Source organism: Corylus avellana, chromosome 1, assembly GCF_965113065.1.
Source record: "Corylus avellana chromosome 1, dhCorAvel1.hap1.2, whole genome shotgun sequence".
NCBI lineage: Eukaryota > Viridiplantae > Streptophyta > Magnoliopsida > Fagales > Betulaceae > Corylus > Corylus avellana.
Genome location: NC_142490.1, coordinates 34,402,293 through 34,424,219, shown reverse-complemented (window position 1 = coordinate 34,424,219; position 21,927 = coordinate 34,402,293). Strand labels below are relative to the sequence as shown.

The 21,927-nt window shown below is 38.9% G+C and overlaps 1 protein-coding gene across 2 annotated transcripts; it reads left to right on the top strand.

The window, feature by feature from the left end:
* Positions 1-14,709: 14,709 nt before the first annotated feature.
* Positions 14,710-21,175, top strand: LOC132171321 (uncharacterized). 2 transcript variants are annotated; one of them, XM_059582609.2, is made up of 9 exons: positions 14,710-15,140; positions 15,738-15,979; positions 16,154-16,242; positions 16,322-16,460; positions 18,331-18,405; positions 18,824-18,945; positions 19,032-19,093; positions 20,146-20,205; positions 20,808-20,896. In XM_059582609.2, the coding sequence occupies exons 2-8, from the start codon at positions 15,842-15,844 to the stop codon at positions 20,199-20,201; spliced, it is 681 nt and encodes a 226-aa protein (XP_059438592.1). In that variant the 5' UTR covers positions 14,710-15,140; positions 15,738-15,841; the 3' UTR covers positions 20,202-20,205; positions 20,808-20,896. The 2 variants fall into 2 exon arrangements, with proteins under 2 accessions (XP_059438592.1, XP_059438591.1); XM_059582608.2 differs by having other exon boundaries at positions 14,723-15,140; positions 19,018-19,093; positions 20,808-21,175.
* Positions 21,176-21,927: the final 752 nt, after the last annotated feature.

Here is a 21,927-nt window from a genome sequence, read left to right as displayed (position 1 = left end):
AGACGGCAAAACATCCTTCCAGAGGGATATCAAATTCTTAAGAAGAAAGGATGGAAGGGATTGGTTGGACACCCAAATGATCGAGGAAAGTGTGGTATTCTTTCTTTCTTTTTATTTTCAGCACTTTATTTTGATTTCTTTTCCTTTTTGTCATTTCATTTTGTGTCATTTTCTTTTTATTTCTATCAGCAATTAATCTTTTGATATTTGTTTCTATGAGAAAATATTGCTGCTAGATTTTGACAGGTGTTTTGGTGTTCAAGTCTGGGGGACGCCCTGGCCTTTGCACACTCGAGTTTCCGCATCCTACGGTATTGTGTCTCTTGCTACATTGGGGACAATGTGTCATTTAAGTTTGGGGGTGTGGACAAACACATTGTCTTTTTGTTTGTTTGTGTCTTTTTGTTTGTTTTTATCTGTTTGTTTTGTTTAAAAAAAAAAAAAAAAATTGTGCTATGTTATTGATTAAGCAAGGATAACACCTATTCTGTGGTTTGCATGTCATTGGTCTGTTTAGCATTTTGAACACAGCATGTCAGTAGGAATCTGAGTCTTTTGACTCATTGTTGGATTAGAGAGATTTCACATGTTCGAGTTTATCACCACGAGCACACTAGCACAGAATCGGTGAGGTATAAGATTTGACTTGATTAGGGTATATTTTGAGATAGGTAGGATGAAGTGTGATGAAACCATGGCTTGAAAAAAAAAAAAAAAAATCAAATCAGTTTGAGTTTCTCATTGAGTAACCGGACCTCATGCCTCACAAAGCATTGAGTGTTCGCGTAAAAAGATGAGAAACCTAACTTGGTTGGTTGTATGGCTAGTTTGGCTTCGTAGCCTAGTTGACTTGAGTAATTAAGCCCTTAGGGATGTTTCTACATCCAGTGCCCTAAAACCATTTGGTTTGGGAGTCTCTAGCCCAACACTCGTTACATGGGTCAATTAGAAAGCTTAAGGAAGCTAAGCATTGCACAGCCTATACAAAAAAAAAAAAAAAAAAAAAAAAAAAAAAAAAATTAAGCCTTGGTTGTTTCATCTGAGCAAATTCCTATCACATTTAAAGTACACCCAAGTTTGAGAATAAATTGAAGCCTCCGGATTTTATGTTAGTCTCACATTGCACTTATTGGAACATGTGTTGTCTCAAATTTCCATCTTTGAGTTGAATGATTTGTGCTTATCTTGATGATGTGATTGTGGTGTTCATTATGATAAACCTACTCATGATGTTAAAAACCATGTGTTTGTGTGGAAGTCCTTGTTTATGAAATAACATAGTGCATAAATGTTTGTGGGTATCATTCCTGTTAAACCCTCACGAGACTTCACTCGTCCTCTAGGGATACCTAGGGGTTTAAAAGGCTTGTTGCATGCGCTAAATGCAATCGTATATCCCACGAAAGATGGATTTATCTTTTGTTTTCTGTTTTTCCATTCTTGTTTTTAGTTTTGTATTGCTAAGGGACTAGCAATATGTAAGTTTGGGGGTGTGATAAGTGCTAAAATATTTATATTTTCAGCCCTTAACTTGCATGTTTTAATCATTTGGTTTTGGTTAATTAGGACATTTTACTGCCTTTTTGTATTTTCTTTGTTTTATAGGCTTTTGGAAGAAAAGAAAGCATTTCTGGAAAAATTCCAAGCTTAAAGGGACAAATTGGGAAGACCTAGAGGATATGGTTAAGCTTAACCAATCATGGTTAAAGTTTAATCAAATAAAGGAAAGGATTAATTCGAAATTTCTCAATTTGAAGTCAAATCGGATTGGATGCAAAATTGGATTCTGAATACGTCTCAGTATTTTGACCATAACTTTCATCTCCGATATCCGATTGAGGTGATTCAAGCGGCATTGGAAAGCTAACTCAAACTACTACAATTCATTGTGAAATAGTATTTTCCCAATTCGGAGCGCCGCAAGGCCAAAATCATGCCGCAAGATAGGACCGCAATTCTGGGCGAATCCTATTCCGATTTGGGCTTAGGTTTTCTTTAACCTAATTGGGCTTGGACTTAAATCTCCGAAATTCCTAGGATTACTAGGGCTTCTAAGACTCTCCTAAGCCATATAAATAGACCTCTAAGCCTCACAATTGAGGGGGGATCAGACGAAGACGCGCCGGGGGCGCCGTTCTTGGTTGCTTTCCGTGTTTTCTGGGTTTTTGTAGCTTGAAACTCGAATTCTTTTGTAAGTTTTTAATTTTAATGAAGTAATTTAGTTTCTTTATGATTTCTTTTGTCATGAGAGGCTAATTCTTCAACTAAGGTTGAAGATGAAGCCTCACCATTGATTAGTTTTATATTTTTATGTTTCGTTCGTACAAATCCGTCGTTTAATGTAATGTATGTTCGTTTCAGTTCAATTGTGTGACAAAATTGTGATTGATTGTTGTTTATAAATCACAAAAATGTTGGATATTCGTTGTGTTTCATCCAACGGATACATCGAATGATTTGATTGAGACTTATATCCATTGTGATTTACGGATACAATGGATGATTTGATCTCAATTGGATATTCGTTGTGATTTGTAATAGAGATGGATTCATCGAATGATTCAATTGGTTTATAAAAAAACAATAGAACATATATAGGGTTTAATTGTTTGTCGGATGCATGAATGAAAACATAAGAATGTATGCTTTGATTTGGTGAGGTGAATTCTAAAACCTTAGTCGTTTATCTTTTGATTATTTTTATTTTATTTAGTTTATGTTAGTTTATTTTCAAGATCAAAATCATTCGGAACTAGGTTAAGATATAATTGATTTAGATAGAAATTAAATTTCACAAACACAATTCCCTGTGGATCGACCTCGCACTTGCACACACACTATATTGCACACGACTCGTGCGCTTGCGAGTACAATTAAATTTGTACACCAGTGGGCTTCAGTTCCCTTAGGCCCAGCTGCTGGTATACTGAATATGGAAGTAAATTCACTCCAGCTCCCAAATCCAAGAGTGCTTTATCAATCTCTCTTTTTCCGATGATGCATGAAATTGTAGGAGCCCCGGGGTCCTTGAACTTCGGAGGGGTGTTGTGCTTAATCAGAGAACTTACTTGCTCAGTCAGAAGAACTTTCTTGGGGATGTGGTTTCTGGTCTTCCGCTTTTGAGTACACAAGTCTTTAAGGAACTTGGCATAGGCAGGCACTTGTGCAATGGCATCAAGAAGGGGAAGATTGATCTTTACCTGTTTGAACATCTCCATCATTCCTTGTATTTTCTCGCCTTGTTTCCCAAAGTGGGAAGGTGCCTTGAGACGTTCTGGGAAGGGGGCTGGTGGCTCATATGGGATCTCTGGAGTGGATGCTGCTGATGACGAAGCCTCATGGCTTACTTGCTTGCTTTTATCATTCTGCAAATTCTGTGCAACCTCCTTGTGTTCATCTTTCTTCTCCTCCACATGATTGTGGCTTGAACTTGCTGATGGTATGAAGTGCCCTCATCGACCATATAGTGCCCCTTGGGGTTTACCATTGGCTGACTTGGAAGCTTTCCTTCATCTCTTCTGTTGATGGTGTTGGCAAGTTGTCTGACTTGAGCTTCTAGCTTGGCAATGGATTGAGAATGCGAGTTGACTATTTCCTCTTGAGATTTAATTGACTGCTTGATCTCGCTGGTCAGCTCAGTCACTGCCTTTACAATCTGATCCTCAAAATTAGACTCGGAGGGAGCTTGGTAATGCTGCTGTGGAGGCCGGTAAGTAGACTGAGGTTGGTAGGGCAGCCTGTTGGATTGAGAATGATTGTGCGGCCCTGAGGATGAGTTGCTTGAATTCTTCCATGAAAAATTTGGATGATTTCGCCACCCGGGGTTGTAGGTATTGGAGTACGGATCATTACCCGGTCTGGAGAAAGCTGCATTAACCTGCTCATTAGAAATGTCAGTATAATTTCCAGTAACCGGACAGTTATTGACATGATGCATAGGACTGGAACAGAATGAGCATGCTTCAGTGTGTGTGTGAGCAGTATTATGAGCAAAACCAGCAGTCAGCAGAACTTGATCCAACTTCTTGGTGATAGCCTCGACTGCTTGGTTGGCCATGTTTGGAGAATGGCCGGCTTCATACAAACTCTCCGTGTTGGGTGCCTTAGGTGCTGGTGCCCTTCGTCTTGCGGAAACCTACTGAAGAGAATTGTTACTTAAGTTTTCAAACATAGACCAGGCTTCATCTTCACTTTTCAACATGAATGTCCCCCCACAGGATGCATCTACCATTTTTCTAATGGACTCGGTCAGGCCATCATAAAAACACTGCACTAGCTGCCATTTCGGGACAGCGTGGTGTGGACATGATCTAAGCAACGTCTGCAACCTATCCCAAGTCTCATGGAAATCCTCTCCCTCGTACTGGGAGAATGTAGTGATGGCTCTCCTAGTATCATTGGTCATGCCTCTGGGAAAGTACTTCTTAAGAAATTCTTGTTGCAATTGCGCCCAAGAAGTGATAGAATTAGGTGTTAAGGATTGGAACCAATGTTTGGCTTTTTCCTTGAGGGAGAAAGGAAAAAGACGCATCCTTAGGGCATCCTCAGTGAATCCATTCATTTTAGTAGTCTCACAGATTGATTCGAAATCACCGAGGAATTCATAAGGATTTTCAGTGCTAAACCCTAAAAAGGAAGGTAAACTGCGTATGGTGCTAGGCTTAATTTCATAATGGGTTGCCGTAATTTCCGGCAACCAGAGACATGTGGGAGTAGTGTAAGTGGTAGGAAGATAGTGATCTTGCAATGCTACGTGGTTACCGTCCCCCATGGTCTCAGTGGAACGCTCTTCTAGCAAATTAGAGTTCTTTTGGGATCTAATTTGTCTAAGAGTGCGTTCAATTTCAAGGTCGCAAGAAATTAATGGAAAAGATAAAGAACGATGACCTAGCATAAACTAAATAGAAATTTAGAAGAAAGCAGAAAAATTAAGCTAAAACAGACAACAAACAAGCTCACAAACGGCCTTGGTGTGCACTTGGTGTCTGGATGCAGGATGCCGCAAGTGCGCTCGATCGCACAGTAGGGTGCGCTCGAGCGTACTGCCGCAGAGGGGTACGAGCGCAGGAGTGGAGGGCTTGAGCGCTTCTGGCTGGAATCCTGCTGTAGTGCGGCCGTGTGCTCGATTGCACACGGGCTGCGCTCGATCGCAATCACAGAGAAGGCAGCTTACGGACCTGTTTGCAGTTTCCGAAAAACAATAAAATCAACACAAAATAGAATTACAAATTAGCAACTTAAAACAGGAAAATAAATTAGTAAGCTAAAATTAATCTCTAAAATTTGACAAATAAACCGTTAAGCAATCCCCGGCAACGGCGCCAAAAATTGATGTGGTATTTTTGTGACCAAAAATATCAATAATAAAATTACCACTCGCAATAGAACGAATCCCGTAGGATAGGGCTATATTGAGGGTGTCAAACCTCAAGGACTGCAGGGGTTTAATTATCAAAATTAAAAGATCAAAATTAACTTAATTAAAAGAGAGTGAATTGGTTGTGAGAATTTAAAGTGCATAAAATAAATGGAAAGAAAATGAGTAAATTTATGAGAGAAAGAGTAGGGTATTGACTTCACCACGATCCGCACATCAATGGTTAACCATAATTAACTCTAATCATTCATTCTATGCATGTTATAATTTTAACAATAAAATAATCTCATACAATCAATGGAATAGCATAATCCATCTTCGGTTGGCATGAACCGTCTACCTAAATTACACTAAACTAAGGTGTAGTACGATCCATCTTCCCTAGGTATGGTCTATCTAACCCTATTGATTGCATGCCAATTAAATACCATTGTATAACCATCATTCTTATGATCATAGAAAATAAGAATGATTTGAGTTCAATAATAGTAAAATAATTTCTAAGACAAGATGAGAATTTTACTAATATTGATTTGGAATTTAAAGAACAACTGCATTTAATATGAAGAACAGAAATCAACTGTAGCAATCCTCAGGGTTATACAATCAACATGCATAAATTAAAAGACTAGAAATTAAATACAATCAAACCATTGTGATTGGAAAGGGCTACATCAATACCCCACAATTTCCACAATTTGGGTTTAGCTGCTCATGATTTCCTAAGCTTCACAGACTATTTTACTGAATTTTGCTCTAGAAGCGGTGTGTCTGTTTACAATGTTTAGAGCCTTATTTATAGGGATTAGGAGAACCCTAAAAACCCTAAAATCCCTGAGAAAACCGGAGAGCAGTCTCCCAGTCCAATTGGGAGACAAAAATCCAAGTCCATGCTGGAGAGGAGTTCTTGCCGTGCACTGTACGCTCGAGTGCGCTCGATCCAAGACTTGGTGCGCTCGAGCTCAGTGCGCTCGAGCTTAGCTGGTATGCGCGCGAGCGCAGGTATGCGCTCGACCCTTGATCGCAGACGCTCGAGCGCAGTGTGCTCGATCCCATGAATGCTGCGCTCGATCCTAGTTCCAGAATGCTCAACTTTTGGATCTTTTAACCCCAATTTCCAATGGTTTGTCAAATAAGACCTGAAACATAAAAACAAAACAAATAACAATGCTAAGGAATTAACAAATGTAAATTAAGGGGCTTGAATGTGCAACATTCGGCGCTTATCAGGAGGCTTGCAGAAGGGAGAAGAATAGAAGCTCTCAAGTCAAACCTCGGGTTTATTCTTTCTTTTCTTTTCTTTTATTTTATGAAGATGTTTAACATCAACTCTATGTGTAGCTAATTTATTTAGTAGGGCTAGATTGAAGCCTTAGTTATGTTAAATTAATATTTCAATATTGGCGCCTTGTGATGATCATGTTGTGCTATTTAACTTGATTAATACCTGCTTGCATGAATTCCTCATATGTGTATGCCTGATCAACATGTGCATGTGGTATGGACTTGTTAGTTAGATCAATTTGGATGGCCGAGTCCTGGATTTAACTTGAGTAACAAAAGAATCCACACCGCGATTCTTGGGTTAATCAACAGAGGGAACTAAGAGTATGTATCCATGCCCTAGGCCTTGTGTGTTTGTCGATTTCCATAGAACATATGCTTTTCTAAAGAACAACTTAGTATAGACATGCTAAATCCTTTAGGAAAGAAAAGAATTAGAGCATGGACCAAGTGGCTAATTCATTGCTTAGGGAAATCAATAGCTTAAGGCGTTAGAGTTTAACCCTTAGGTTGGCAAACATTAAATATGCATAACTTGATCAAAGCATTGGCATATTGTTATATTAATTGAGCATAATTAGTGGTGGATATCAAAGCCCTACCCTTTATTATCATCTCATCAATAATCAATCTTAGTTTACTTTTGCTTAAGTTATTTATTTTTAAATATAAATTCAGCAATCCTCGTGGGAATGATCCTGTACTTGCACCATATACTACTCTGTTGACCTTGTGCACTTGCAGGTAAAACGTACAATTATTTACCTATTAATTTAGGTATATTTTTGCACAACAGAGAGAGCAGCCTGGTTGTCATAGTCATGGGAAAGTTTGGCATAAAATTCAATGACCAACTTCCGGTAGGCGGTGGATGTGACCGGTTTGAAGAGCTTCTTGAGTCCCCTTCGCTTAAACTCGGCGACCGCCCATTGAGTCGCCTCATGGTTTTAAAAGTCTTCTCTTATGGCGATGGTGGTCTCAAACAGCAGCTCCCGCTCCTCAAAAGTGAGTGGGGGAGAAATGGCTTGGGCCTCGAACCCCCGGGATGATGAAGCACGGGTTCTAGGCATTGTGAGCTTGACTGGGGATTTTTGTCAAACAAGTGGTGTGCACTTCTGATGACCACAAAGACAAACTACGGCCAAAGATGCCCAAAACTCCCTGTAAACACACGAAAATCCCAACACAGAGGCAATGTGGGTGGATGAGCACCCACAGTTGCAAGAAAATGGAAGAAATTTGGAGGTTGGGTGAGGGATCGGAGATGGGGTGTTAATGGGATGTAGGAAAGGGTTGTGGTGAAAAAATGGTGGTATGGTGGCCGGAGAAGTGACTTATGTGATGGTGGTGTAATGGATTTGGTGAAAACTAGGAGAAAAATGGGAGGACGAGTGCCGGAGGTGGGGAGTTGGGGAGAACTTGTATGGCACAGGGAGAATAGTTGTGGGCCATGGGAAAAAGTGACCTAAAATAGGTCGCAGGCCCTGCTGTCCGAGTGCGCTCGATCGCACACTTGGTGCACTCGATCGCATTCGGCCAGAAATGTGTGTGTATGGGTTAGGTGCGCTTGATCGCACCTAAGTGCGTTCGATCGCCCTGACAGAAAGTGTCGAGCCACCTTTCGGTTACTGCGCTCGATCGCAGGTACCCTACGATCGATCATAGTAACAGAACGTCAAATTTTTTTTTTTTTTTTTTTTTTTAGAAAATAAAACAGAAGAAAAGTAAAGCAAAGGTCAATAACGAAACATAAAGGATAATTGAGACATATGTGAAGTAAAGAAAGTAAGATGAAGAAGACAAGAGGGAAAATGTTACCGCCTTCAGTGGCTTCAGTACCACTGTTGTGAGTAGATGCGCTTGAGGTTCTTGGCTGCTCAAACGCGTCTACTTGTGACTGTAAAGCTCCTAGTGTGAAGAGCTGCACTTGAGCTCTTCAGAATTTCGCTCAAGTGCCCTTGTAGGAGCAGGACCTCTTAGAATTGTGACTGCCTTCAGCTGCTGGTGACTCCCTGGGTTAGGTATTGTTTGAGCTAGAAATTCTCCCTGCTTCCTCTCACTCAGCTCCTTTGCCATCTGACCCATTTGCACTTCCAGTTTTTGTATGGCTTGCTCAGTCTTTGTATTGACATGTTTTTGATCAGTCATGAATTGCTATTGTGAAGTCACCAGGTTGTGTATCATATTCTCCCGTTGGTTCATCTTTGGTTCTTGAGTTGGTTGGCTTGCTTGTTGGGGCCCTTTCTGCTGTCCTTGATTATTGCTCCAAGAGAAATTTGGATGGTTACGCCATCCTGGATTGTAAGTATTGGAGTATGGGTTGTTCTTGTGGGGATAAATGTTTTGTCCCACAAAATTCACCTCTTCTTGCTCTGGAAAAGGAGATAAAGGACACTTCTCAGTGGTGTGTTCTAGATGGGAAGAAATAGCACATACCTGGATTGGTGTGTCCTGTTGCAGAGGTGAAATTTTCTGAGCAGTCATGGCCTTGACAATCATGTCCAACTTCTTTTCTACAGCAACCAACTGATTGGTTGATCCCCCACTGAGGTTTACTTCATACATGCCCTTGCTTTTGATTCATCTCCTTCCTTTTGAACAGAATTGCTGTGAATGCTCACTTAATGTCTCAAAAAGTTCCACAGCTTCGTCACTGCTCTTCTCCATAAGTGTTCCTCCACAAGATGAATCAACCATCCCTTTGTTAGTATCATCTAATCCTTCATAAAAAAATTTGTACCTGCTCATCTTGAGGGATGTTGTGGTGTGGGCACTTTAGAAGCAAGGAATTGAAGTGGTCCAAGGCCTCAAAGAACAAATCTCTGTCTCGTTGTTGGAACATTTGAAGTTCCCTTTTTAGTTGTTTTGTCTTCTTGGATGGGAAAAACCTCTTCAGAAACTTGGTGGTCAATTCTTCCCAAGTGTGGATAGAATCTGCAGGCAAGGAATTGTACCACAGTTTAGCATTATCTTTCAAGAAAAAAGGGAAGAGGACTAACCTGAGTCTCTCTGGAGTTAGGCCTTGAACATGCTGCAACTTGCATAAGTCAAATAATTCCTTAAGATGCAAGTTGGGATCCTTAGTAGCTGTGCCTCTGAAGTGAGTCAATGCATTGAGGATTTGGGAGAGATATAATAGCTGCTATCCACGTCTGGTTGATATGCTATGCATGAGGGTTGATGGAGGTTTGCTGGAACATATGCCTGCTTCATTGGTCTCCTCACCCGTGGTGGATTTGCCTCTAATGGTCTTGGCCAAATTGGATTCTCTTGCAAATCTTCCATCTCAATTTCTTCTTCTTCTTCTTCGTCTCTAGGTTGTTGTCGAATTGTCCGCTCAATTTCAGGATCGAGTGGTAGAACGGTTGAGGCTTGAGATCGACGACCTTGCATTAACTGAATTGCTTCTTCAGTTAGGTAGCTTCAGTACTGTCGGTCCGGATGCTCGCGCTCGATCGCAGGTTTGTGCGTTCGATCGCAGCGCGCTCGATTGCACTTGACTGACGATTGATCACAATCATAGAATGCCAATCAGCAACCTGAAACAGAAAACAAAAAATTAAGGATAATGAAAAATAACTTTGATTTTTGCTAACAACTAAATTAAAAATTGAAAATTAAAATAACAAAGCTACAGGAAAATAATTTTTAAACAAAATTCGCCGCAATCCCCGGCAACAGCGCCAAAAACTTGTTGTGCAAATATTTACCTAAATTAATAGGTAAATAATTGTATGTTTTACCTGCAAGTGCACAAGGTCAACATAGTAGTATAGGGTGCAAGTACAGGATCATTCCCACGAGGATTGTTGAATTTCCGTTTAAAAATAAATTCCTTAAGTAAAATAGAGATGAGTTGATAATGATAAAAATGTAGGGTTTTGATATCCACTACTAATTATATTCAACTAATATAACAATATGCCAATGCTTTGATCATGTTATGCATATCTAATGTTTGCCAACCTAAGGGCATGGGTGTATACTCTTTAAGCTATAGATTTCCCTAAGCAACGAGTTAGGCATGGGTGTATACTCTAACTCTTTTCTTTCCTAAAGGATTTAGCATGGTATTTACTAAGTTGTTCTTTAGAAAAGCATATGTTCTATGGAAATCGACAAACACACAGGGCCTAGGGCATGGGTGTATACTCCCGGTTCCCCATGTTGATTAACCCAAGAATCGCAGTGTGGATTCTTTTGTTACTTAAGTTAAACTCAAGACTCGGTCATCCAAATTGATCTAACTAACTAGTCCATACCACATGCACATATTGATCAGGCACACACATATGAGGAATTCATGCAAGCAAGTATTAATCAAGTTAAATAGCACAACAAGATCATCACAAAGGCGCCAATATTGAAATATTAATCAAACATAACTAGGGCTTCAATCTAGCCCTACTAAGTAAATTAGTTACACATAGAGTTGATGTTAAACATCTTCATAAAAGAAAAGAAAAGAATAAACCCGAGACTTGAACTTCAAGAGCTCCTCTTCTTCTCCTTCTCAAGCCTCCCCATTCTAGAGGCTTAAGGGTCTATTTATAGGTTTTAGAAGTCCTAGACAAAGTTGTAAACCTAGGGATTTCGTAGGGTTTTGAGACCTATTACAATTGGGAGTTGGAAAACCCTAATATGGAAAGAGTGACACTTTGGCCTCCACTTGATGTGTCTCTTGCGCACAGGTGCGATCGATCACAGCTCGTGTGCGCTCAATCGCAGGTTTGAGATCGATCCTTCTTCTAGCATGCGCTCGATCGCTCCTGGTCTGCTTTATGCTGTGTACTCTCGGGTACTGTGCTCGATCACAAGTACCCTGTGATTGATTGCAATGTCAGGGAGCTCCAATTTTCTCTATCTTCTCTTTTTGAGCTCAAATCACCTAGTTTTACTTCATTTTCTTCCAAAAGCCTGTAAAAGTATGAAAAACACAAAAATGAATTAAAATGGCCTAATTAACTAAAATCAAAGGATTACAACATGCAAGTTAAGGGCTGAAAATATGAATATTTTAGCACTTATCAATAGTTGACAGCTGAAAATCGAAAGGACATCCATCCCGACCGACACTGACACGTGGGACAACCGTCTCAGCAAGATTGGTGTTGGATTTCCCGCCATAATTTGAAGTTTAAATTTTCTGCTTCGAAAGTCTTGGATTTCTACTTAAGTATAATTTCAAAACGCCGACGCCGATCCATCTATAAACATGAAATTTTCATAGTCCTTCAGACCAGGAAATTGGGGGGTAACTGTTGGGTCATGGATCAGCTCCTAAAGCCCAACGGGTCCCAAACCTGACCTAATCAAGACAGCATACCCAACCAAGCCTTGGACAACTTTCCCCGAGGAGGTCTCGGACACAAGTCCGAGACTACTCCTCGGTAGGTGTCAGATGCCAAACCTGAGACGCAACTCCAAAAGCAAATAGTCAAGAGCCAAGGGTAAATCAGTCATTTTACAACTAAGGATATGCAAGTATTCAAACTAGTCCAAGTGATCATTATCTCACATTCAAAAAGCTCTCTACAGCATAGATGGTTATCCACCTACAAACTATCCCTACACAAGCGGGATAAGCTGTTATTCAAATTCAAAAGGTTATCCAACTCAAACAAAAACCTTATCACTTTGTCCCATAATTCCTACCCTTATCAAATAACTGCGAAACAGATATTTAGGGATAGGAGCCCCGAGACGTGCGGGAAACAAATTCTACTCCATGCCTATAAATACAAGTCTCAAGCAACCAAAGTTTTCAAAGTTTAAATTTTCTGCTTCGAAAGTCTTGGATTTTTACTTAAGTATAATTTCGAAGCTAGGTAAGCACAATCCTAGCTTTGAAAACTTTGGTTGCTTAGATATTCTTTCCTCACATTCTAACTTAGGCATCGGAGCTCCCCCGCTGGGACACCACCGGGGGCTCTAATCCTGTTTGTTCTTTGTGTGTGTAGCCTGAAGCACCTACGAAGTTATCAGCAGCCCCTCTAGGCGTGCCACGTCATCATCTCGGAAAACTGTGTATCAACATAGCATTACTTCAAAAATTCAAAATTACCTCTTGTGTCCTTAAACCTTAAAGCCTAATAAAATAAAATTATTGATAAGTAATGTCATATCAATACAGTGGAATGATGTTGTAGTATATAGCATTACTTCAAAATTTCAAAATTACCTCTTGTGTCCCTTTAAGGATGATACTGCTCTTAAAATTATCATTGGCCTTATTGATTACTATTAAATTTTGATCAAATAGTAATTTTAAAAGCTACCTAATTTTTTAGGATACAAGAATGATACAAGAGGGACTTTAAGAATTACTCATGTTATATACAACACCACTATCCTATCACTATCCCACTAGTGCATAGCGGTGAAAAGACGGTTAGTAAAATTCGTTAACCTTCTCTACTAATCGTCTAAGCAATTAATGGGTAAATAGTAGTTAATAACCCTAATAACTGCTAACCATTTTTTAAAAGAAAAAATTATAAAAAAAAAAAAAACCAAAATGACTTCTATGGTAATACGATAATACCCTATTATATACGACATCGTTTCTAAATTGTTATAAACGGTTAGCGGGCGGTTAATAATTGTCCGCCTTTTCAACCCTACCCACTATACTGACATGACATCATCAATCAACTCTTAAATCAATCATTGTTAAAAGAAAAAATAAAAAAGAAAAAAAATAAACTGGCAATGCCACTCTACTATAGTGGGATAGTGATGTAGTATATTAAGTTTTAAAAATTGGCTTCATTAGATTATTAAAACTTTGCTTGTAAATCTATTTTATTATATGAGCATCTTGGTGTGAAAGAATGGGACTTTGTGTTTGAAATGTTATCATTTCACATAGAAGTGTTGATGTCCCTTGTTGTGAACAACCACTATTAGACGTCACTTAGATGTCATACATAAGTTATGACTGTTGGGAATAGAATTGCAAATCAGATATTTCAGCAGCAGAAAATCAAATTCACATGCTTAAGAACTCTTTATAAAAAACATGTGAATAATAGTTATTATTTAAATTAAATTGCAAGAACGAAGAACACTTACTTGGATATCAACGATCACTCTTAGCTTTGGGCAAAATTCTTTTTGCTTATCTAAGAACATGTTCTTCCTTATTCAAGAACATGAAGAACTAATTTTTCTTTTTTCAAGAACACGAAGAACAAATTATTCTTTATTCAATAACACGACAGATCTCAAGGATTATGAGACCTCTATATCTTTTCACCAATGACCGATAATAACCAAGAGAGTGTTGGACTCTTACTTACCATTTCAAGTCTTAAACTTTTATTTTTCATAAGTTAACACAAGAACTATTAATTCTAAAGAGTTTCTGAAAATTAATTATCAAGAAAACTTAATGAGTTATTTGAAAGCTCATGTCTTTATCTATGTATAGGCTCAACATGTTAGGAGAGGTGGAGATTTAAATAAATGGGACAAGGGAAAGAGAAAACAACTCCTAGACTTGCTAGGAGTAGTGGACGGCCCCTAGCCTCCACTCTTCTCAAAGTTGACGCATGGAAAATATAAGAAACATAAATTACAAATCCAACAAACATAAATTATAAATCTGACCAGCATAAAAAAAAGTCTAAAACTCAAAACATACGAAATATAAATTAAATCTAAATATAACATATTCATAGGTGGATGTTGATGGCAACATATCTATGGCTTTGAGGTGTGAGGACCGGGAGGTATAAATTTGTGAATCCAAGATGATAGCACAAGAAGTCGTAAAGGTTATAAATTATAAAATTCAAAACGACGTTATTTTGGTAATTTAAATTAAACTCACTATCCGTATAACCTATACCCGCTATTCACATCCGCATATGCGGCTAAGCCAGCCGTTAGTGTCCGCAATAGTAATGTGTATCAAGACTGAAACTGTGGGGGGTTTCAAAGGTAATTTGGCGGAATAAAAGGAAGAAAGTCCAAAGAGCTGGCCAAGGCAAAACGAGCTGCGTGCCAATAACATTCTCTCCGTTACCTTACCGGCTTACCCATCTAATTGGATAGCATTTCCTTGCAATCCATGTGGCCTCAACCAACCAACCAACCCGAGGATTCCAAAACCATTTGGCATTTGCCCCCCACACACGCGCGCGCTAACACACGCACGGCACGTATCACTCAAACCCCCCACTTCGTCCTTTTCTTCAATTCTTTTCTTTCATTTCATGGCTTCGGTTGGATACAGATTTTATAATTGAATTCTTACGGTTGGTTTCACGGGTTGTTGCCTTCCCATCATTTGATTTACAGATAGACAAACGCCATTCGGTTCCTCTGTCGTTTTCACCAAGACCCATCCATCGATCGGTCCCCATTTCGAATTGGTCCCAATCCCATTTTTTGTGTCGTTGATTAGCTTTGTTTCACCATTGATTCTCTGCATTTGGTCCTCCAGATTTTGATGGGTGGGTTGCTCACGCTTGTGGTAAGCTCGCTGCCTCTGCCTCTCTCTTTTGCTTATTTTCTATTGGTGCTCTCTGGGTCGTCTCGTAATTGTTTGATGAAATTCCCTTTCGCTTCTGATCTCATGCTGATTGCTCAACCCGACTTCCTCGTGGGTTTGATTTCACAACGGACTTTGAAATGTCTTGGACTAGTTTCTAATTACCGGTTTAGCTGTTGCCTGTAATTATATATAGCCCTATTTGTTTCTTATATTGCTTGGAGTTCATCTAATGGAAGCTCTGATTCACTTGGGCCGCGAGCTTTAGTACATGGCTGCGGAAGTAATACCCCCCCCCCCCCCCCCCCCACCCTCTCTCTGTCTCTTTATCAGATCTGTGACTTCATTGGTTTTCCATTTTCTGCCGAGTATGTGTTTGACAAGATATGATTCTGCTAACACGAAATTTCTTCTTTGTTTTCTGATGGTGGGTAGCTTGTTTTAAGAATGATTGAGGTTGGGACTTATGGGTATTGCTGTCTTAGCTCTTTTCAGCTGAAATGTTACATTTTATTTGTATGTAGTTGTTTAAAATTCAAATTTCATGTTTTATGCTTTGTGGTATCATTTCTGGTATAGGAATAGGTGAGAGGAAAATGAAGAGTGGAAGAAAGTAGTAGAAGGTACAGAAGAGACTAAATAAGTTCTGGTGATCAAACATATTCTGGAAGGAGTACGCTACAATGGCAGTGTCAAGAAAAACTGTTTTGGCAATCAAGTCTTACCAAAATCAGGCTCATGTGCTGGTTAAAAACTACTTATTAGCAGATCCCTTTATCCCATACACTTCCATCCTCGGAGGCATGCTTTTGTGCAAAGTGGTATAGTCTTGTCTTCCAATTGTTACATGTTCAAGTATTTTTAGTTCACTCACTACCAGTGTAGCTTATATCTTATATTTAGTGAAAGGCTGAAAATGATTGGCCTCTCTTCATTTCGTTTGGTTTTCTGTTCTCCCCTTATTGACATATTCTAAATATTTTTCCACTGAACAGGCCTATGATCTTACGCAATTAATCAGTACCTTTTATTTTAAGAGTTATAATGGTCTTACAAAAATCCAACGAATCGAGTGGAATAATCGGTGAGTGCCTGTCCCTTACTGTTCCACATTTTTTTCCTCTTCAAATTGCTCCTTATATCATTATTATTAATCTTTGCAGCTGTATTTCCACCCTTCATGCCATTTTTATCACAGTTATGTCCTTATACTTCGTGTTCTGGTCAGATCTCTTTTCTGACCAACAGCACTCTGGCATTGTTACATTTCGAAGCTCGCCTCTGTCGGTTTTTGCATTGGGGGTAAAGTTTTATTTATTTGTTTTTAATAAATAATTTGAAAACACATAGTTGTAGTTGCTCTATTTGACTTGATGTTGCCGTTTCTGTTTTTAATTGATTCAGAAAAAAAGAGACAATAATCTAATGTTAGGTGGCTTGAAAAATGACACATTTCCTTTCTGAATATTGCCAGGTTTTCATTAATGTAATGTTGATATCTATAGGAAATTGAATTGTTGATTATTTCCTTTAAATGAGTTGTGTATGGTGATGCCACGAACTTGGCTTCACATCTTTATAATGAATAAAACAGTGCCTTGACACCTATTACATAATACACACAAGCAACCCTACTTGCCTATCTTTCTTGCTGGTAAAAGTTATTACCCTACATGGCTATCTTGCTGGCAATTGGAAGAATCTTTTGGCTCTTCCAAAACGAAAAATGATCTCTAAGAGCCGTTTCCTGAATCTGAAAGAGAGTACTTGGGCTCTCCCAATAACTAAAAAGTGTATCATGCCTGAATCCGACGGCATCCCTTAACAGCTCCTGCATAACTGGGCTTGGAACTAACATGGGCAGCAACATTGATAGCAGGTAAATCAGCAGGCTTCACACTTTGCTCGTCTTGGCCAGCAACTTCAAGGTGAAAGGAATGCATTCCCGGTCTGTCCCCTAAGGACAAAGACAAGGTAGCAAGGCCTCAAAGACAAGAAAAATCTTGCATCTTCTTCTCAGCTTAGAATGCCTGGGTTGAGCTGATTGCTTGAGTAACTCCTAACTCTAACCTAACTCATTTTCTCTTCACCAAAGGCCAGGAACCACTATGTGTGAGGCCCCCCTGGCCTCGATTCTTTTGTACAGTCCGGGGCCGGCCACAGCAGAGCTGCCATCTTACGAATTGGATTTGAACCAAATCTTGATTGGAGAATCAAGCTACTTGCCCTTTATTACTACCCCTTGATCACTTATATTACACCAAACATCTAACTGTATTTTTCAACTGAAATGGAAGATTGCTACCGAAAGCGGCATTACGACTTGATGTTTCAGACAATAAGCATAGAAAAAGACAGGATTTAGGAACAGGATGAAGCAAAAGCACTCACTGCACAAAAAATTGTTTTCCAATACCATAAGAGTTATTATCACCTTGGTCCACATCTTTATAAGCTCTTAAATACTTTCTTGACCTTCTAACCTTTTCTGTCCATAAGTAACCCTACTTGCCTACCTTCTCTGCTGGTAAAAATTAATTCCCACATACAGTAACACCATTTAAAATAATGATGTAACTTCAATTAATGTACAATGCAGATATACAACATCGTTATCTGTAGGCTTTGTAAAAGATGATATGTTTCTCTGACCCCTTTCCCCCACGCAAAAACTAAAACGATAGGAAAATAACACATAAGTAAGGATAAATGCCCTGTGGTTTCAAGATTTTACTTTTTCCGAACATTTTTGTATTAACAAATTGCATTCGCCCACCTTTTTTTGTTTTTATGGGATGGCCACATTAATTTTATGTTTATGGAATCATGTTTCATCTGATCCTTGATTCTACTTTCTGCTTTAGTTCCCATTAATATGAGTACATGTCTTTCATTTCACCAAAGCAGTAAGATTATTTTGTGCCCTTTTCACATTTTGGTTGAGACTCGTTTGGATAGGTAAAATTACCAACTGAAAAATGGGAAGTGGAAGGGTTGAGTCATCTTTTCTTCGCTTTTTTCTTGGAACATGCTGAGGATACACCTCCTTTTTAACATGTTGCATACCAGATTTTCTGAAAGCATTCAGGTTTTCCTTGTGTAGTTTAAGATGTATCTTTAAATCTTGTGAGAAGTCTTCCCCGGTTAATACAAGTAATTTGATTTTTGACAGGTCTCTGTTGGATACTTTCTTGCAGATCTTGGAATGATTTTTTGGCTCTATCCTTCTCTAGGTGGAATGGAGTATGTAAGTCTAGTTGTCTATTCTCTAGGATGGAAAACAATCAAGCTTATATATGCTCAGATATATGCAGGTGCACACACACACAACATATTTCATCCTTGGCTTACTTAGCTGTTATCTGTAATTAGTTGATAATTCTTCAATGTACTCACCTTCCCTTCCCCCCTGATTTCTGGATTTAGCCTTTCAGGATCCAATCATTTCTTTCCAGTTCTCTTGAAGCTGCGTCGAAAGCATCATTGTCAATATTTGCAATCACTTTGAATACTGTGATTTGGTAGTTAGGGTGAGGTTATGAGGGAGCACATTAGAGAATGCATATAGCTTTATAAATTGATTCAATTGCAAGGCAGCATATCAAAGCTTATTAAGTTCCTACAAATGCCCTGCTAAAAGCATTTTAATATGCTTCCAATTTCAGGTTATCCATCACTCTCTTTCTGGAGTTGCAGTGGCATATTCTATGTTTTCTGGGGAAGGGCAACTTTATACATTCATGATCCTCATATCTGAGGTTACTACTCCAGAGATCAATATGAGATGGTATGCTTAGAAGTAAAATATTAATATGGTGGTAAAGTTTTGGCTTTAATAGATCTTCTGGGTTCCATGAAGGTTTCTTGATACAGCTGGTATGAAGAGGTCCTGTGCTTATCTAATCAATGGCGTACTAATATTTTTTGCATGGCTGGTGAGTCTAAATCCTCTTGAATTACATTAAACCCACCTCTTAGCTGACTGATATCCATGTTTGAGGGGGGGGGGGGGGGGGGGGGGGGGGGTGGTGAGGGAGGGGAGAGAGGGGTGTGTGGGGTGGGACAACTATATGATTTAGTTATGGTGTCCTGTGGTTCAATATCACGTGCTAATGCCTGATACTAGTGATTGCCCCAACCAGGCCCTGATACACAGATTTAGGCTCTATATGTTTTGACGTAAAATGTTTTTCGTCGGAAAACATTTTCCTAAAAAATGACTTATTGGAAAACATTTTTCGGTGTTTGGCGCATACGGAAAATCACAATTTTTTTAATTTTTTTTTTATATATATATATTTTCATTCTATCATATTAAACTTTAAATTACGAAAATGTCCTGACCATGTCCCTCGAGTCTCGACTTGGTCGAAGTAGAGTCCCGACCGGATCTTGGCGGGTCTGGACTGAGTCCTGGCGATGTCCGGGCGGGTCCCAACGATGTCTTGGAAGTGTCCTAACCGGGTCTTGGTGGTGTCCTGACCAGGTGCTGGTTGGGTCCCAGTCAGGTCCCGCCAGTGTCTCTTGTGGGTCCCGGTTAGGTCTCGATCGGGTTCTGGGCGGGTCCCAGTGGTGTCTCTGGGTGGGTCCCGGCGAGGTTTCGGTTGGATCTATTGATTTGAGAATGAGATGTTCAAATTCGAAAAATTGTTTACGATTTTCAAAAATAGAAACAATTTTCCAAAAATTAAAGAAACATTTTCGGTCAAATGGAAAATATTTTTCATTGACTATTATTTTACGTTGCACCAAATAATGAAAAATATGGAAAATATTTTTCAGAAATCATTTTACGTCGAAATAAATAGAGACTAAGTTAGGCTGAGTCAAGTTTTTAAGCCATGTGGCATTCTTCAGTAGCAGCAGCACCTTTCTATGTTGTTTTTGAAATGACAAGATTTCTTTTTAGTTAAAAATTTTAGTTTTTTTATTTTTATTTATTTATTTCTTATTAAAAATGACTGCTGAAATAATTTGTCAAATGCAGGCTGCAAGAATTCTGCTGTTCGTCTACATGTTTTACCATGTTTACTTACACTATGATCAGGTAATTTGCAAGTCCATGAAAATTGAATTTCCTGGACTTTGGATTGTTGAATATAAGAGCTTTCGCATTCTCAAAGCTGATAAAAACTTCCTGACTTTGATTGAGAATAAAATTTCCAAAATTCGGAATATAGTTTTCATAAATCCTTTGCTTAGAGAAAAAAAAATCCAATTTCAAATAGCTATACAGATTACAAAGTTTCTTCAAATATTTAATATGGCAAATAGAGAATGGCATTTCTTAGTTTATTATGAAAGAAGCTCAATATTGATCTCTTACTCCTTTATTATTCCTTTTAACTTTCAATTCTCAATGTGTTCACAATTTGCATATGAAATTCTAACTCTTTTTTCAATTCTAGCAGGAGTGCATATTGTGTGTGAAACAATAGTATCATTGGATTAGTTCAGTGTCACTTTAGATATAAGAAGCCACCAATTGATTTTTTCCACAAACCACAATAGTATCTTCTTCTTTTTTCCCAACTGCTTCCCAAATTCCGTTTGCTATACTGGAATCACCAGTTTTGGATGTCTCACTCACGGCTCTGAAAAATTATGTTATGATGTGAGGTAATTTCATTTGCTCTGCTGCCTCTGCAGGTCATCCAAATGCAAACCTTTGGATATTTCTTGGTCTTTGTTGTGCCTTCAGCACTAGCTATTATGAACTTGATGTGGTTTGGGAAGATTATCAAGGGATTGAAAAAGACGATAGCAAAGAAGCAGTGATGAATATTATACATGTACAAGTTAATCTAATTTCTTGGACTTTGTTAGTTCCATCTTTGTATGTATAATTCTATTTTGGTCACTGTACAAATGATAGAGGTGGGGAAAAGGAAAGAAAATTGAAGGCATTCGGACCTTAGCAGTTGATGGAGATCAAATTGTCTTTATATGATTCAAGTGGTATTCACTTCAGAAATGGATATTAAATATATACAAGTTGACCCAACTTCTTCCACGTACGGCAATGGGTCCAATCTTTTGCACCTATTTTCGTTAGTCTTATTCTCAGTTTGTTTTGGTATAAAATAATTTTTGAAAAATATTTTTCGTATTTTTCGGTGTTTGGTGTGAGGAAAAATAATAGTTTACGAAAAATATTTTCGGTTTAACCAAAAAGTTTTTTTAAGGGGAAACTTCACTTTGGCTTCCTAAACTTCCACCCGATTTTACAGACTCCTCCTGAACTTTCAAATCTCTCATTTTGGACTCCTAAACTTTCATTTGCCCTCATATAGGATCCTTCCATCTATTTGAATTGTTAAGATCAAATGGAATGCATATCACGTGATTTTTAAGGGTTCATTTACCCATTTTGCCCTCACACTCACTCACCCCCACTCACCCTTATACTTACACTTACCAACCATATATTTTAAACACACTACCCAAGCTGTGCAAGAAACCCTCGAGAACGAGAGAGCACAAAGGCCTACTACCCAAGCTGTAGAAAAAAATCAATGGGTTCCAGCCATCCATTCGAAAATATTAGGAAGGAAGTCGAAGAAACAAAGCTGAGGATCTAGCTGCCAACCTTGTCGACGATGTCACGATGGTGAAGAATCCCACACAACGGCAATACCTAGTACAGGTGAAAGTCGATTCTATCATCCACTGGCAAAATTACCCACTACCCAGTACCGGTGAGGTGACAACGGTGAAATATGGAGCACTTCGAGGGTGAGGTATGCGATTCAGGATCGAGCTATCCAAT

Coding starts and splice junctions, on each gene's coding strand:
- LOC132171321 (XM_059582608.2), top strand. CDS start 15,842: ATGGCAGTGTCAAGAAAAACTGTTTTGGCAATCAAGTCTTACCAAAAT. Junction 18,406..18,823: donor CTCTAGGTGGAATGGAGTAT/GTAAGTCTAGTT, acceptor TTCCAATTTCAG/GTTATCCATCACTCTCTTTC. Junction 19,094..20,145: donor TAATATTTTTTGCATGGCTG/GTGAGTCTAAAT, acceptor TGTCAAATGCAG/GCTGCAAGAATTCTGCTGTT.